Source organism: Neophocaena asiaeorientalis, unplaced genomic scaffold, assembly GCF_003031525.2.
Source record: "Neophocaena asiaeorientalis asiaeorientalis breed wild unplaced genomic scaffold, Neophocaena_asiaeorientalis_V1.1 scaffold29, whole genome shotgun sequence".
In the NCBI taxonomy this organism is placed as follows: domain Eukaryota; kingdom Metazoa; phylum Chordata; class Mammalia; order Artiodactyla; family Phocoenidae; genus Neophocaena; species Neophocaena asiaeorientalis.
The window spans coordinates 1416189-1433745 of NW_020174423.1; the positions used below are offsets into that span (position 1 = coordinate 1416189).

The 17557-nt window shown below is 41.6% G+C and overlaps 1 protein-coding gene across 2 annotated transcripts in view; it reads right to left on the reverse strand.

Annotated features, from left to right (window-relative positions):
- The window catches only part of GRHL2 (grainyhead like transcription factor 2), a 160410-nt gene that overhangs the window by 53472 nt on the left and 89381 nt on the right, over positions 1 to 17557 (reverse strand). For both annotated transcript variants that reach the window (XM_024756625.1, XM_024756623.1), the window contains exon 8: positions 4952 to 5046. In XM_024756625.1, coding sequence (XP_024612393.1) covers positions 4952 to 5046 — 95 coding nt within the window. The remainder of the gene's footprint in view (positions 1 to 4951; positions 5047 to 17557) is intronic.

Sequence of the window (17557 nt, forward strand, 5' to 3'; positions counted from 1 at the left end):
CACGTCGAGGTTGGTTTAATCTTGAAATCACTGCGAACAGAGAAAAAGGCTCTGGACACAAATAAGGGGCCCGGTTTCAAGAATCTCCTTAGAAATCGGGGAGAAAGGGGAGCCTATAATTAGGGTTTGTGTGCTCCCGCTTTGGGGGTGATGTCATCCCCGGCGCTCTGTGCCAGGAATCTGAGCTCACCACCCTTCAATAATTCAATAGGGGCTTGCCTGGGAACTTCTCATCTCGGGGATTAGTGACCAACAGATCTACTTTGTGGGTACCTGCGTTTGGCTGAGGGGAGAAAGAAAAATCGAAATGACCTTGTAAGTGGGAGTCATGTGAAAGAATGCAGCCCTCTGGTGCTCCCACTAGAATCTTACGGATGGGACCTTAATACTTTGTCAGCCCCTCCCTGTTCCGCTTCCCGCCATTTTCCGGCTGAGAAACCGAAGCTCAGAAGGAGGAAGACGCAAAGCTGGCTATTCCCGCGCCGGGACGATACCTGGTTGCCTGAGCCCCATTTCAGCGCTTTGTTTTCTCTGTCACCCTGTGCCCCAACCTCATCAACTTCCAAGCTTCCACCAGCATGGATGCTCAGAGCCTCACCCACCTGGATGCCACCTGAGTCATTCCCAGGGGCCCAGGGACCCCGGTTCAAGTTACAGGAGCTTCCAGACTGCACAGACCCTGAGGGGAAACGAATGTCCTGCCGGAGACTCTTTCTGCTGAGGGCGTCATTGTGCAGAGACGCGGCAGCGCAACCAGCAAAACCGGTTCTGGGAGGAAGAAGTCTGCAGTAGTTCTGCCAGAACCGTGCTGCCCTTGAGACTGGCGATCTGCAGTTAATCCCGTAACCTCATTTTCTTTTTTAACACCTTTATTGGAATATAATTGCTTTACAATGGTGTCTTAGTTTCTGCTGTATAACAAAGTGAATCAGCTATACATATACATATATCCCCACATCTCCTCCCTCTTGCGTCTCCCTCCCTCCCACCCCTCTAGGTGGTCAAAGCACCGAGCTGATCTCCCTGTGCTATGCGGCTGCTTCCCGCTAGCTATCTATTTTACATTTGGTAGTGTATACATGTCCATGCCACTCTCTCACTTCGTCCCAGCTTCCCCTCCCCCCCTCCCCGTATCCTCAAGTCCATTCTCTACATCTGCATCTTTATTCCTGTCCTGCCCCTAGGTTCTATTAACACCTTCCCTGGCCAAACTTCTCCTGTAATTAAATTAAACTAAATGATTAGAGTTTCACATTCTTTCCTTTCTTCTGTTCCTGCTAAACGAGAGGTAAGAATAGAATATAGGTCAGCAGCAAAAGAAAAGCGTAGTGTCCTGGAAAAATCCATAAATTTTGTCATCAGGCCTTGATGATGCATATGTGGGAAGACTAACAAATACGGGACTGTTTTATTTTTTTAATAAATGCACCAAAACCAAATATCCAAATAGAAGCTATCTTGGGAAGACACACAGATCTCTCAAATGATACTGCCATGGCTCAAAGTATATTCGTAGTGTCTCTCGGGATATTACCCACTTCAAAGCTGGTCTTGTGCCAAAAACTACACATTATTTTTACCCCTGAAGTGATATTATCCAACTTGTTGGTACACACTCACATTTGGACCCAAGTGGTTTCTGATTTTTTAGAAAATATCCTCAAAGATCAAGATTTACTACCTTTCTTTCAAACAAAGAAAGGCACAGCAGCTCTCCATAACGGCACCAACACAAGTCAGCCTCTGTGTGGCCCGTTGCCAAAGGAACCCGGGGAGGTTGGTGGGGTTCCTGGCTGGCCCATTCCTCTCAGCCACACGGCGTCACTTGTGTCACTGCTTTCCCCAACACCGAGAGCAAGTAAAGATATAAACGGCATATTCAGTCGTCTGAGGGGGTGCGACTGGGGCGTGAAACTTCAAGTGTCCATGAGGACCAGGCAAGGAAAGTTCCACGATGGAGAAGGCTAGAGAAAGCATTAAAGAGAACAGCTGGTACCTCACAAGAGCTACTCGTGGGCTTGCAAACACTCGGGCTCATGTTGCCAGAATCTCTAATTACCCAAAAGAATCTGGAAACTTAGGTTTTTGTTTTGTTTGTTTCTTGAATCTCCTGACTATTAAATGTGGGCAAAATATTTTAAAACTTGGAATATAAGTACATAAATGCATGATACACACGTACATATACGTTCTGTGGAATATATAAGGCTGCGGGTCACAAATTTGTGTCCTCTGGCCACATGAACTAAAACATCATGTGACACTGAATGAATGTCACGATCCTAAAGCCTGCAACAGATTCCTGTGTGGATGTTACCAAGAGGAACTCGAAGTGAAATGCAACTGCTCCCGAGAATAAGTTCACAGTATGAAAATCACAAACAATCCCACCGTGAGAGGATTTTATGCCTTGCTTTGTTGAAAACCTTTTTCCCAATCATGTAATTTTGGGTTTTTTTGCAGCCTGCTTATTATAAAATCAATGATATGTTTTTTGGTTTTTTTTTTTGCGGTACGCGGGCCTCTCACTGCTGTGGCCTCTCCCGTTGTGGAGCACAGGCTCCAGACTCGCAGGCTCAGCGGCCATGGCTCACGGGCCCAGCCGCTCCGCGGCACGTGGGATCTTCCCGGACAGGGGCACGAGCCCGTGTCCCCTGCATCGGCAGGTGGACTCTCAACCACTGCGCCACCAGGGAAGCCCAAAATCAATGATATTTTAAAGAAAAACCTTACATCCTGCAGGTTGAAAAAAAAAATCTTCTCAGCCTACCTAATGAAATGGATTTAACTTTTATGGTTTTTCTTTAAAAGCTCTTCCAGTAGTTTGGCAGAAGTATTTGGAGCTATTTTTATTACTCATCGATTAACCCAAACTGCACACAATTGCGACTACCAAATAATAGTTACTGAAAATATGTATTAAAGAAACAAGTTTTACTACAGCAAGCAAGCACTGCCATTTGTCAAAGCAGATGTGACCTTAAATGTGTCAGCCTGGAACAATACACGTGCACAAACATTCATATTTCAACAAGAAAAGTAAGCCTTACCTATGGGAAATGCAAGAAAAGTCAACTCAACCCCCAATTAACTACCCCACTGGTTGACCATAGAGCCGCCATCATTCAAGATGTCCCTTCAGGTTTAGGCATTTTCTTTAAAAGGTCCTTATTGACTGGTAACAGTTAACGCATTCACCTCCTAGCACGTGTTATCAGATTGCACGATAAGGAAATTTAGGGCTGCAGTTACAGCTCACTTTACAGCTTGCTTTACCTTGACAAGGCATTTCCAAGTATAGGATCCCATTGTCTTCCCAATGGATGGCTCTGCTTGGGCCTGCCTCTCACTCCTCACACACACTGCTGTTCAGCTAATGATTCCCTTACCTCCCTCAGAGACTGGATTTTCACACATCGTGCTCCCAGCACATGCTTGCTACAGCAGGGACAATCGGAAAAGTTTGTTTTGTTTTGTTTTGTTTTGCTTTACATGAGCGAACTGAGGCCCAGAGAGGTCAGCTGACTTGCCAGGATTCCAACCCTGGGCCCTGATACCATGGCACACACTGCCTTTTCCTTACCCAGCCCAGTAATCTAGCCTCTGGGAGAAGAGAAGCAGGCACGAGGAGAAAGCCTGGGGCTTGGGCACGAGGAGAAAGCCTGGGGCTTGGGTGAGGAACTTTAAACGGAGGTGGAGTGGGGCCTCGAGGAGAAGCTTTTCCTGCACTTCTGTGCCCATCACATCACAAGGCCTCCTGCCTTCCCTCAGATGCACTGACCCACTGGAACATTCTCCCAGCTACTATGGAGCTCTGTTTCTGCTTGCCCATTTAGGTCACCTTTCTTGGGCCTAAAGCCAATTTCATTTACTTTGTTTTATACCTGAGTGAAATGAGACACTGAGCAATTCATCTTCTTCTCTAAGTCATGCTCACAAACTCCCATCCAGTTTCCTTTCTCACCTGGCCTTCCCCTGCTTACAGACAATGAAGCATTGAAAGTAGTTGTTTACATTGACCTTTTCATTAATTCCAAGACAAAGTCTTCTAACGCCCTCCTAGATGGTACATAACCGAAGCAGAAAACAAGCTTTGGGTTCACCTGGAACCTTCCCTTTGGTGCAAAATAAGGACCGAGAATCAGAAGGTACAGAACACAGGAAGGAGAGTGGGCATAGCAGCAAAGTTCAGTTTTCATAAACTCAGAGACTCATGGTTGGAAAGCAAATCTGAGTATCATCAAGTCTCACTTTTTTACCCGAATCCATGCAACGGTGGACATCTATCCTCAGAATGCACCTGGCCAGAGATTTTACTGTTGCCCTTCTTAACCATGCTGGCACCAGACAGAAATAAGAAAAGCTTAAGCTTGAGGTTAACAGGAAAGAAATGGCTCAAGGTCACAGTGGTCGCTCTTCCTCAGGGAGTCAAGTTCAGAGACCTGCAGCCCTGCTTCCTGCACCCTCCTTTGACCAGATGAAGCCTCAAAGGGGCCGGGGGTCGGGAGGCTTGCCCAGCTGCTTACCTGTGCAGACAGTAGCTCTGAGCACCTTCCTGCCTCTGAAGAAGGCAGCAGTTGGAGAGGTGTTTGGGGAAACTGCAGTGCAGGTAGAAAAGATTTTTCTGGCCCAATCCTGTCAGCCCCAAGTGCTAAAATGGAGCTTGGGGGCCTGGAGGATCTGGGAGGGACAAGGGGCCTGGCCCGTTCAGCGGGAGGCCACAGGGGAATAGGTACACCCCCTTTCTCCTTGCTCCACAAAAGGCAATTTAGCTGCACGTAACTGAAAGTGTGTGACTCAAGAGAAAGATCATAGGTTCATTTCCCTTTTTTCTGGCTCAAGTTAACAGATCTTTCCCTACTCAGAGGCTTTTGTAAAAGAATCCTCTGCAGAGAAAGGACACGGTATTTAAAAGGTACGACCAATGAATCAGTGCTACTTTAACACTCACCTTAGCTTCTTCATTCACGTCCCAGGTGAAGGAGACAGCGTTATACGCAATCTCTTCAATGTTGCCAATCGTGTTAAAGCTCTCCTTGTAATCGGCTGTGACATGAAAAAAGAAAAAGGTATTAAAAGAATCAGCGTTACTGGGCGACATGTATTGAATTATCATTTTTCCAGTGGGGAAATGGCAACTTTGCCTATTCTTCTGTCTGTCTCCATGGCAACAGTTAAGGATTTGTGCTTGCTGATAATCTTTTACTAATATTTACTCCATAAGAATGTAAGCATGTTCCTCTATTAAAAGAGTAAACCTAGGTGAAGCAATGTTCCTAACTGATTTGTTCATTAGTTTCCTTTTTAACTCAGTTTATAAATTTCTTCTTCCTGACAAGGTTCCAGATGAACCACCTGCCTAGTCTCTCTCCTACTCACTTTTCTGCCACTGAATTTTGCCGGCAGTGCCAGAGTATTCCATAGGGATCGTTTCATAGGACAGAATATTCTCTTTATCAGCCAGGCAGGGTCTCCGGGGCTTCAGTGAAGAAATCCAAGAGTGCAGAAAAACTTATTTTTTACTTCTTTTCGGATTCAGGTACAGAGAACTGAGTCAATCGAACTCAGCTCATTACCACCACCTGTCCCCTCAAGGCCCTCTCTTATTTCTTTATTTATGTAATATTTATTTATTCCTTTTTATTGTCTCTATCCCCCACCCCCAAACACAATAGCTATCAACATGTTTGCTCTGTATCCTTATGAAATAAGTTGGGTTGATTTGCCTGTGTACACAGTTTTCATTTTCACAAATTGTGCCGTACTGTGACCAGGGTTGCCAGATTTAGCAAATATTTGGATCATACTCTAAAAAAGTATTTGTTGTTTAACAGAAATTCAGATTTAACTGGGCACCCTGTATTTTATCTGGCAACCCTCGCTATGGGCCTTTTCAGATGTATCCACGTTGCTGGTTGTAAGCCTAAATCCTAGCTGTGGCTGCATAGAATTTAGTGGTGACCACCAACTACAATTTACTTATCCCCTCTCCCCAGAGATGGACCCTTCAGTGGTCTCCAGCTCTCTGGTACCACAGACAACACTGTGATATTCCTCTGTCTCCACTGTCACTGCCTTAGTTGGTCTTCAGGTCTAGACACGACGTTCCTAGTAGCTTAATCCTCACTACTTCCTGAGGCTTTTAGCTCATGCTTACCATCTAGATTTTTCCTCTACTCTTGGCCTCCTTCGATATGACATCCTACCTCCATTCCATCCCTTGTGTACTAAGTAAACATTGGCCATGTCCTGCTTGGCTGGCATGACGGTAAGGCCCATCTGCTTTCCTTTGAGGTCTGGTTCACTCACAACTTGATCACCTAATCACATACGTTCTTTCTTTCTAAACTTTCATAATTATTTTTCTAAAATGAAAACTCTAATCATGTGCTTTTAATAATTTTTTAAGGCTAAAACTTACACCATGACCCATCATATGCTTTACAATTAGACCCTGCACACTTCTCTTGGAGTCATCACACTCCAGCCCCACAATGGGGGCCAGAGGAAGGTTCAATACTAATGATATTGGAGGTCTTTTTGTTTATAAAATCTTTTTGAATATGTTTCTCTCTGAGTTAGGATGAGTTATTATGATTGACTTCCGGTATAAAGTATAAAGTGTTCACTGTCTACAAAATTTGACATGTTTCTGGCCAAATGGGCATTTCCTCAACCTGTGTTCTAAGTGGCCCTATCACTCCAGGGCTGGTGGCTTCTTGAGGCTTCAGCAAGTTCTCTATGTTAATGCTGTAAGATTTTGAAGTGGGCTTTCCTAAAATTCACATATCTGATCATTTTTAGATCATTTCCTCCTCATTTATCACAAAATCTAAATTCATGTGATCCTTTACCAAGATTTTAATTACCTTCTCTTACTAATACAACTCATTTTGTTCGTGTGAATTAGGCTGGGAGAAGCAGGGCTCCTATTTGATTTTTCTATCCATAACACAAATAATAATAAAACAAAGTCCATAGTAATAATATCAATAAGTTTAGGGGAATTCCCTGGAGGTCCAGTGGTTGGGACTCAGCACTTTCACTGCTGGGGCCCCAGTGGATCCCTGGTTGAGGAACCAAGATCCTGTAAGCCAAAAAAAAAAAAAAAAAATCCTATAAGCCGCATGGCATGGCCAATAATAATAATAAATAAAATAAGTTCATAATAATCCATAATAAAACAAAGTCAGTTTGATTTTGTGTTTTTAAAATAACTCCTTATTACTGGGACCTGGATTGCTGGTTAACTTCAGAAAAACCTACTGAGATGTGCTCTCCAGAATGGCCCTCAGACTCACTTCCTATAATGGGTCATGTCAATCTATACTCTGACCAGAATTCTATTTCCCCTCTTTCTCACCAAATTTTGACTTCTGTGGCCAATCCAGTGGGTACAAAGTGGGATGTTAATGATATTATAGTTGCATTCTTCTATCACCTATGAATTCAAGCATCTCTTCACATCCAGGATAGCCAACAAGGTGTCTCCTTATACAAACTGCCTATTCATGCCCTTTGTCTATAATTTTATTGGCTTCCTCAGGGAAACTTTAAAGCAAAGCTATAGATCTTTACATTTTAAATAAAGCACACACCCTTTAACATAGAAGCTCGTGTGTTCACCATAGGAAAGTCGTATACCATGAACAAATAAGAAAAATATTTAAAAGCAGGCACAATCTACTCACCCACTACAAACACATCTGTGTAGACTTCATTTTTCCTATCTCAGTCTCTGTCTCCCTTTCTCGAAAATAGGTAAATACTTTTACACAACACTGTAACAATTATTTTTTAATTTGCTTCTTTTCCCTTTAATACATCGTCAGCATCTTTCCATGTCACTAAATAAAATTGTGGAAAATAGTTTTAATGTCCAAATACTATTATCTTGGGTTGAAATAAAATGCTATAACTTTATTTTGCTCCTATTGGACCCTTAAATGATGTATAATACTTTGCTACCTTAAATAGCGTTTCATCTAATTATCTTTATGGCAAAATAGTCATATATACTTCATTATTTCATTAACATATACTCTCAGAAGTGAAATTAATAGGTCAAAGGCAAATATATTTTTGAGGCTTCTAATTCACTTTGCCAGATTGCTCCTAGAAAGGTTAAAACAGTTTATATTCACAGTAACAGTGTGTGACTTCCTGTTTCCTCAAACTGTCTCTTTCCAAGTTGGTATGCAAAGCATGCTAACATTATTTTATTTGCAATGCCTTGATTGCTAAAGAATAGAACAGTCTTCTATTTGCTTTCTGGCTGTGTTTCTTTGTATTCTTTCTCTTTGCTTTTAAAATTTATTCATTTATTGTAACAGTTTATTGTTCTGTCTTTTGCTCATTTTTCTCTTACGGAATTCAAATTTTCTTATCGATTTAAAGTAAATAAAGCTAAGTGATAAAACAGAAAGCAAAGGAAAACGATTTTATATCCTACAAGTTTAAAAAAAGGCTTTATCATATTTCAGATGATTTTAAATGCAAAACTGTGCTTTCAGCAGGCCAGCCAGTTTCTTAAAATTTTGAAAAGAAAATAGATCACTGAACTTAAAGGAACTGAGTTCCCTGATTCTTCTTAGCTATTTGTTTTAAAAGATAGTCTTACAATTTTGTTTTGCAATTTTTAACAAGCATTTTTAAAATCATAAATCAATCATAAATTTAAAAAGCAAATGCCATATCTAGCAATAAAGAGAAATCAAAATGGTTTGGTCAAACACTTAACCTAGATCTTTTTAAGTTTTTATTTTTCCACACCTTCTCTACCTGAGAAATTCCTCCCCTAAAAAAATATCTTAGCTTAGAAAAGTAAAGAATTTTAAGAACAAATGCAATACAAACACAAATAAATGCTTTCTGGGTCTTGCACAGGGTCTCTGTCAGTTTCTCTCTATCATGTTCACTTACTCAATCAACAAAGGCATTGAACAAATATGTACTGTGTGTTCCCTATATACTGGGCAGCATCCTCACGCTTAAGAAACAGCAGAAAATAAGACTAGGTCCCTGATCTAATGGCGCTTACAGTTCAGAAGGAGACAGAATACAAATAATTAGACAAATAAATGAAAAACATACTACGTTTAATATGCTTTTTATGCCAAAAACAAATAAACAAGACTGGTCAGGCTACTTTTTATTGGGTGGCTACATTACCTTGCTTATTTCCTTCATACTACATATCAATGTTGTATTTATTTGTTTATTTATTTAACACTGCCATTTCCCATTAGCTATACATGCTATGTAAAGGCAAGGAACTTAAATACTGCTACTTTCTCAGTGTTTAACATTATCCAGATAAGATGCATTCCATAAATTTGTTGAGTAAATGAATGAATAATGGATCCATGAGCAGTCTAAACAAAAATATAACTAAGAGACTAATGTCACACACTCCTCTTTAACCTTATAAAAGACATACCTGTTCTTCTCTACCCCCTTGTTTTTAGTCTCTAAGCCACTCACCTATAGATGGTGAAACAGCTCTGCTATCATGTGGTGACTGTCAAAGCTTTGTACACGACTTACACACATTGATATTGCTTTGTCCACATGCATTTTAGTCTAATAAACAAAATGCTAATAGATGTGTCTCCTGTTTCTGAAAACTGTCTTAATGTCCTTTGGTAACTGTTGTTTGCTTAAGGGTTCATGACCCTTGGTGTAGGAATAAAACCTCCACAACCTGTTGTTAACTCTTCCTGAATTTATTTCCTCAAGAAAGTTTCTCAAACCCAAATTTTGTAAATGCTGATAGCTGCAACCAGTAAAAGGTATTGTAGGACTTCCCCAGTGGTGCAGTGGTAAGAATCCACCTGCCAATGCAGGGGACACGGGTTTGAGCCCTGGTCCAGGAAGATCCCACATGCTGCGCAGCAACTAAGCCCGTGCGCCACAACTAGTGAGCCTGCGCTCTAGAGCCCACGAGCCACAACTACTGAGCTCGAGCACAACAACTACTGAAACCCGCTCACCCTAGAGCCCGTGCGCTGCTACTGAGCCCACACGCTACAACTACTGAAGCCCGTGTGCTTTAGGGTCTGCGTGCCGCAACTACTGAGCTCACATGCTGCAACTACTGAAGCCCACGTGCCTAGAGCCAGTGCTCCGCAACGAGAAGCCACCGCAGTGAGAAGCCTATGCGCTTCAACGAAGAGTAGCCCCCGCTCACAACTAAAGAAAGCCTGTGAGCAGCAACGAAGACCCAACGCAGCCAAAAGAAAAAAAAAGGTATTGTAATGAGCTTAGTTTCCTAGAGCTGCCATAACAAATACCACAAACTTGGAAGTTTAAAACCACAGAAATTTATTCTCTCATTGTTCTGGAGCCAGATATTCCAAATCAAGGTGTTGGCAGTATTGGTTCCTTTTGGAGGTTCCATGCCTCTCCTAGCTTCTGCTGGTGGCTGGCAATGCTTGACATCCCTGGACTTGCAGACATATCACTCTAATCTCTGCCTCTGCCTGCACGTGATGTACTCTTGTGTGTCTCTGTGTTTCTTCCCCCTTTTTCTTCTCTTCTAAGGACTTGTCATTGGATTTAGGGCCCACCCTAAGCCAGGATGATCTCATCTTGAGATGCTTAACTCATTACATCTGCAAAGGCCTTTCTCCCAAATAAGGTCATGTTTACAGGTTCTGCGACTTAGAATATGAACATACAATTTTTGAGAGTTACCATCAACCCCTGCATCTGAGATTCCCTCCTATGATTGGAAGTCATGTGATTTGAGTGTATGGCTTATTCTTGTATGAGAGCCACTGTAGCTAAAAAGTAATCACCCTACTTTAAAAGAATTTTAAAGTATTTAATTGTGAACATACAGGCATGCCTCCGATATATGGTAGGTTTCATTCCAGACCACCCCAATAATGCCAATATTGAAATAAAGTGAGTCACACAAATGTTTTGGTTTCCTAGCACATACAAGAGTTATGTTTAGTCTGTATTGTAGGCTATTAAGTATGCAATAGCATTATGTCTAAAAAAATGTACAAACCTTAATTTAAAAATATGTTATTGCTATAAATGCTAACCATCATCTGGGCCTTCAGCGAGTCATAATCTTTTTGCAGGTGGAGGGTCCTACCTGGATGTTGGTGGCTGCTGACTGATCAGGGTGGTGGTTACTGAAGGCTGGGGTGGCTGTGGGAATTTCTTAAAACACGACAACAATGAAGTTTGCCGAATTGACTGACTCTTCTTTTCAAGAATGATTTCTCTGTAGCATGCAATGCTGTTTGATAGCATTTTACCCACAACAGGACTTCTTCCAAAACTGGAGTCAAACCTCTCACACCCTGCCGCTGCTTTATCGACTAAGTTTTTTCCTTTGCTCAACTGTAAGAAGCAACTCCGCATACATGAAAGTTTTATCATCAGGTTGCAGCAATTCAGTCACATCTTCAGGCTGAGTTGCTAACTCTAGTTCTGTTGTTATTTCCACCACATCTGCAGTTACTTCCTCCACTGAATCTTGAACCCCTCAAAGTCGTCTATGAAGGTTGGAATCAACTTCTTCCAATCTCCTGTTAATGTTGATATTTTGACCTCTTTCCATGAACCACAAACGTTCTTAATGGTATCTAGAATGGTGAATCCTTTCCAGGTTTTCAATTTACCTTGCCCAGATCCATCAAAAGAATCACCATCTATGGCAGCTATAGCCTTACAAAATATATTTCTTAGATAATAAAACTTGAAAGTTGAAATTACTCTTTGGTCCATGGGCTGCAGAATGGATGTGTGTTAGCAGGCATGAAAACAACAGTAATCTCATAGTACCTCTCCATCAGAGCTCTTGGGTGACCAGGTGCATTGTCAATGGGCAGTAGTAATACTTTGAAAGGAATCTTTTTTTCTGAGCAGTAGGTCTCAACAGTGGGCTTAAAATATTCAGTAAACACATGTGTTGTCATCCAGGCTTTGTTGTTCCACTTATAGAGCACAGTCAGAGTGGATTTAGCATATTTCTAAAGAAACCTAGGATTTTCAGAATGGTAGATGAGCACTGGCTTCGACTTCAAGGCACCAGCTGCATTGGCCCCTAACAAGAGAGTTGGCCTGTCCTTTGAAGCTCTGAAGCCAGGCATTGACTTCTCCTCTCTAGCTATGCAAGTCCTAGATGGCATCTTCTTCCAATATAAGGCTGTTTCGTCTACACTGAAAATCTGTTGTTAAGTGTAGTCACCTTTATTAATTATCTTACCTAGATCTTTTGAGTAACTTGCTGCAGCTTCTACATCAGCACTTGCTGCTTCACCTTGCACTTTTATGTTACGGAGACGGCTTCTTTCCTTAAACCTCATACACCAAGCTCGACTAGCTTCCAACTCTTATTCTCTAGCTTTCTCACCTCTCTCAGCCTTCACAGAATGCAAGAGAGTTAGGAACTTGCTCTGGATTAGGCTTTGGTTTATGGGAATCTTGTGGCTGGTTTGATCTTCTATCCAGACCAGTAAAACTTTCTCCATGTCAGCAATAAGACTGTTTTGCTTTCTTATCATTCGTGTGTTCCCTGGAGTAGCACTTTTAATTTCCTTCAAGAACTTTTCCTTTGCATTTGCAACTTGGCTTACTGTTTGGAGCAAGAGGCCTAGCTGCTGGCCTGTCCTGGCTTTTGACATGCTTTCCTCACTGAGCTTAATCACGCCTAGCTTTTGATTTAAAGGGAGAGATGTGAGACTTGTCCTTTCACTTGAACACTTAGAGGTCACTGTAGGGTTATTAATTGGCCTAATTTCAATATTGTGTCTCAGGGAACAGCGAGGCCCGAGGAGACAGAGAGAGATGGGGGAATGGCCTGTTAGTGCAGCAGTCAGAACACATACATTTATCAATTAAGTTTGTCGTCTTGTATAGGTGCGGTTTGTGGTGTCCCAAAACATTACAATAACAACATCAAAGATCACTAATCACAGATTACCATAACAAATTCAGTAACAATAAAAAAGTCTGAAACACTGAGAAAATTACCAAAATGAGACACAGAGACGTGCAGTGAGAAAATGCTGTTGGGAAGATGGTGCCAATAGACTTGCTCCATGCAGGGTTGCCCCAAACATCCAATTTTTTAAAAAGCAGTATCTGTTAAGCGCCATAAAGTGAAGCCCAATAAAACGCTTCGTATTGCATTTCGAATGGACTCTCATTTCTTTAAAAAAATGATGAGGCAACACAAAAACTACAGGTTTTGTACACGGGTTTGTAAATATCTATGGAATACTAGCATCTACTTGGTGAGCATGGGGATATAAATAGAAATATGGCTCAGATGTTTCCAAAAAGTGACATGATGGCACAAAATTACAATTGGCTAAAACAAGTTTCTAAAAAATGTACGTCAACGGAATCTGAGTTACGAAGGCAGTTCTTAGTAATCTCAGTCATTCACACAAAGGAATAACCCTAAAGTACACAACCAGCTCAAACCATCAAAAACAACGCATCCCTGGGAAGAAGAAATGAGAGTTCGTCTAATGAAATAAGAGTGAAGTTGATCTCACTGTTAATGTCATGTTGCCGGCGATAGAGTCAAACTTTCCAGGGTCTGTTCTCAGGCTGAGTGTGTCCTTGGCATGTCAGAGTGAGGCACATGGGAACGCACAGCCGTAGAGATTCCCTAGGGCCTGTTAGGATGTCCTCCAAAGACACAGACGGATGGTGTCTGGATTCTCGTAGTTTATAGGCTTGTGTGGATGTTCTATAACAGGGATAATCAAATGTGGGGGTGCATCCGAATCACTGGAGGGCTTTGGTAAAATGCAGATGTCCGAGCCCACTCCCAGAGATTTTGATTCAGCAGGTCTGGGACGTGTCAAAGAATCTGCCTTTCTAATCAGCGCCCAGGCAGGGCTGTTGCTGCTGCTCTGGAGACCATCCTGGGTAGCATGGATCTACGGCAAATTGAAAGGACTGAATCCTTGGTGTGCATTTGATTTATCCCACATATAGTCTTGGAAAGCGCTAGGTATGCCTTGATGTCCTACATCAACTACCCATGACGTCCATGAGACAGACTGTTCTGCTTCCTCAAAGGTCTCCCCTCTTGGGCGGACATCAACACCACATACAGGAGGACCAGGCAGTTACCTACGTGGTGAGACGTGGGTACCACCTGCTCTAAAACATTTGCTATTCTCTTGCCTGGAATCCCATCCTAGAACTCACTTTCCTTTAGGAACAGACACTGTCATCTCCTGACGTGAAAACGCAAATGCTCCTGGGACAGTAGTAACTGCCACAGACTGAGAGCTTACTGAGTGCCAAGCCTTCCACTGACATTACCTCATCTAATCCCCACCACCGCTCTGGGAGGTAGGTAGGTATCAGCACCCTCCTACAGGGAAGTTAAGCTGCTCGTGAAAAATAACGTGGCTGGTAACAGACCAACCTGTGATTTGAATCTAGGTCTGTTTAATGCCAAAGGCCATACTTTTAACCACTGCCTATATTTATCTTGCAAATTAAACACTAAATGGCCACCAGATAGTAATATCTTACAGAGAAAAATCATAGCATAGCCTACGTGGCAACTAACTGGTAGAGAAGTGCTGGGGAATGTAAGTTTGATGATGTGGAGAGACTGGACATTTTTGGACCACTGCAAATGCCTTGACAAAGGAGGGCAAAGTCAGGGGTGTGTGCTGCAGACCCCAGGAAGATGGAGCTCACACACTAGCCCTTCTGAGAAAGCAAGGGATGTCGGGGCAAAGATGATAAACTTGACAGTGTTTCAGCAAAGGGCTGCTAGGCACACCCTTTTGGATGTACAATACTTTCTGTATGTTTTTGGCAAGTTATATTCTATGCTGAAATTATGGGATTCTATTCTATTTTAATTGTGATGGAAAGCAGGACGGTGAATCCTTTGTCATCTTTAAAAACTTTTTTGCATGAAATCAGTGGTCTGTTAAAAGGTCTTTAAATTCAGACTTTTGTAGATTGAGTTTTCTTCCGACTGATTGTGTAAGTGTGATCCTGGAATGCGGTCAAAGGAACTATTAATTCCTTCAACTTAATTAAGCTTCATGTGCTTGGTAAATTATAAATACCCCTTTCAATTATTTTTTGTATGTATTGTTGGAGATAAAAAGAAGTGCTGTAATTAAAGTAAAAATTGCTTCTCTTTTGAAAGGTGTAGATTCTGCCTGGACTAGTGTAATAATGAAGCTGAATGCTGAAAATGGCTCAGGGCGCTACTGCCAATTCAGTGTGCAACACACCACAGCCTAAGAAGATGCCTATCTTGAAGAGCCAAGAACCTGGGGTAGTTCATGTATTTTGGGGTCAGGATGCTACAAGGAGTCCATTTATAGAGCGGTGCCCAAAGCACAGAGAGAAAGGACACTGGTGGGGACCTCAATTTAATTTCTATCCTCCTCTCACAAGCCCTAAGACGTCCAGTGAAAAGTTACTGAACCTCTCTGCACTTGTATTTCCTCAGCCACAAAATAGAGGCGATGTCTAAGGGAACAGACCCTGCTAGTCCTGTGGTCAGTGACAGAAACAACGTTACTCCCCACTTTCCCCCATCCCTCCCGTCCTCAAACATCTGCTTTTCTCTGTCTGCAACAGCCAGATGGGATCAGCTCAAATTCAGGAAACAGTTGAGGGTCATTCTAGGAGTATTCGCCCTGACTTGAAATAGGTAAAATAAATAAACCTTAGTCCAAGTAGGTTCTGAGATTTTTTTTTTTTTCTGTTTTCAAAATCAAAGAAGCAGCTTCTTAAAATCTGAATGACTCACGAGACCACTAATGAGTCCATGATTTCTTTTATGATACTTTTACCAAGTCAGAGGTAACCTGGGTTTCCTTAAGTGTGTTGACACTCGAGCTGATTTTTAGAGGCACTAAATGTATTTCCATCACTGGGTCCTGGGCCCTGAGCAAATAGTAGGAACAGCCACCAGTTTTTGAGAGCTTAGTGTGTGCTAAATACACATACTTCACAAACACAACCTCAGGCAATTCTGATCAGTAGCTTTTTTTATGATTCCTACTTGGTATAACAGGCAAACGTGTCAAGTACCTCTCCTCCCCAGCAGTCACTTAGTTTTGAAAGGGCCAAGCTGGGATTGAAGCCTAAGAAGTTCTCTCTACGTACAAAGCAGAGCCTTTTGCTTTCTGTGATATATAACGTTTCCAACGAGCACCTTTCCATACATAATCCAGAACAAAGGGGGCTGACATTATGAAAACATTAAGTTGTGACTCACAGAATGTGATTGGCATAGAACGACTCTTCGGCACTATTAAAGCTGGAGCTATTAATAATATTATTGATATTTACTCTCCATACATCATTTAAGATGAACTCTTTTTTGGAATTTTCCCAGTAGGCTAAACCTAATATTTTCTTTGTGTTTGACTCACCCTTCTATTTCTTGAGAAGGAATTATACAGGCCCATGAGATAGCTTTCAATTGCACTGACCATAAACTTAGAGGAAGAAAAGCATTTTACATTGTAACCCATTACTGCATTCAGATATGCTAGTATTTTTACTCCATTTGACTTCATTGTTTAAATGCTGGTCTTGAAGACCTAAATAGATGTTCCTCCAAAGAAGATACACAGATGGCCAATAGGTACATGAAAAGCTGCTCGACATTGCTAATTATTAGAGAAATGCAAATCAAAACTACAATGAGGTACCACCTCGCACCAGTCTGAATGGTCATCATTAAAAAGTCTATAAATAACAAATGTTGGAGAGGGTGTGGAGAAAAGGGCCATATGATCCACCAATCCCTCTCCTGGGCATGTATCCGGACAAAACTATAACTCGAAAAGATACATGCACCCTTATGTTCATTGCATCACTATTTACAATAGCCAAGACATGGAAACAACCTAAATGTCCATAAACAGATGAATGGATAAGGAAGATGTGAGATACACACACACACACACACACACACACACCACACACACAATGGAATACTACTCAGCTATAAGAAAGAATGAAATAATGCCATTTGAAGCTACATGGATGGATCTAGAGATTATCCTACTAAGTGAAGTAACTCAGAAAGAGAATGACAAATACCATATGATATCACATATGTGGAATCTAAAATTTGACACAAATGAACTTAGCTACAAAACAGAAACAGACTCACAGACATAGAGAACAGACTTGTGGTTGTCAAGGGGGCAGGGGATTGGGGGAGAGATGGATTGGGAGTTTGGGACTAGCAGATGCAAACTATTATACCTAGAATGGATAAACAACAATGTCCTACTGTATAGCACAGGAAACTATATTCAGTATCCTGTAATACACCATAATGGAAAAGGGGAAAAAAAGAATGCTGATCTTGACCCATAGAGTTGATTTCAAATTGAAAGTAGGTCGTAGTCTGTGTGTAGACACATATACACACATGCATATGTGCCTATACACACACCATGGCCTCTAGCTCTGAATTTAATTCAACTTGGATGAGCTTAAATTTTAACTCTTCTCATCAGTCTGTTATTCAGTGAGATTTAACTTCAATTTACCTATTTTGTCTTTTCAAACTATTTATCTC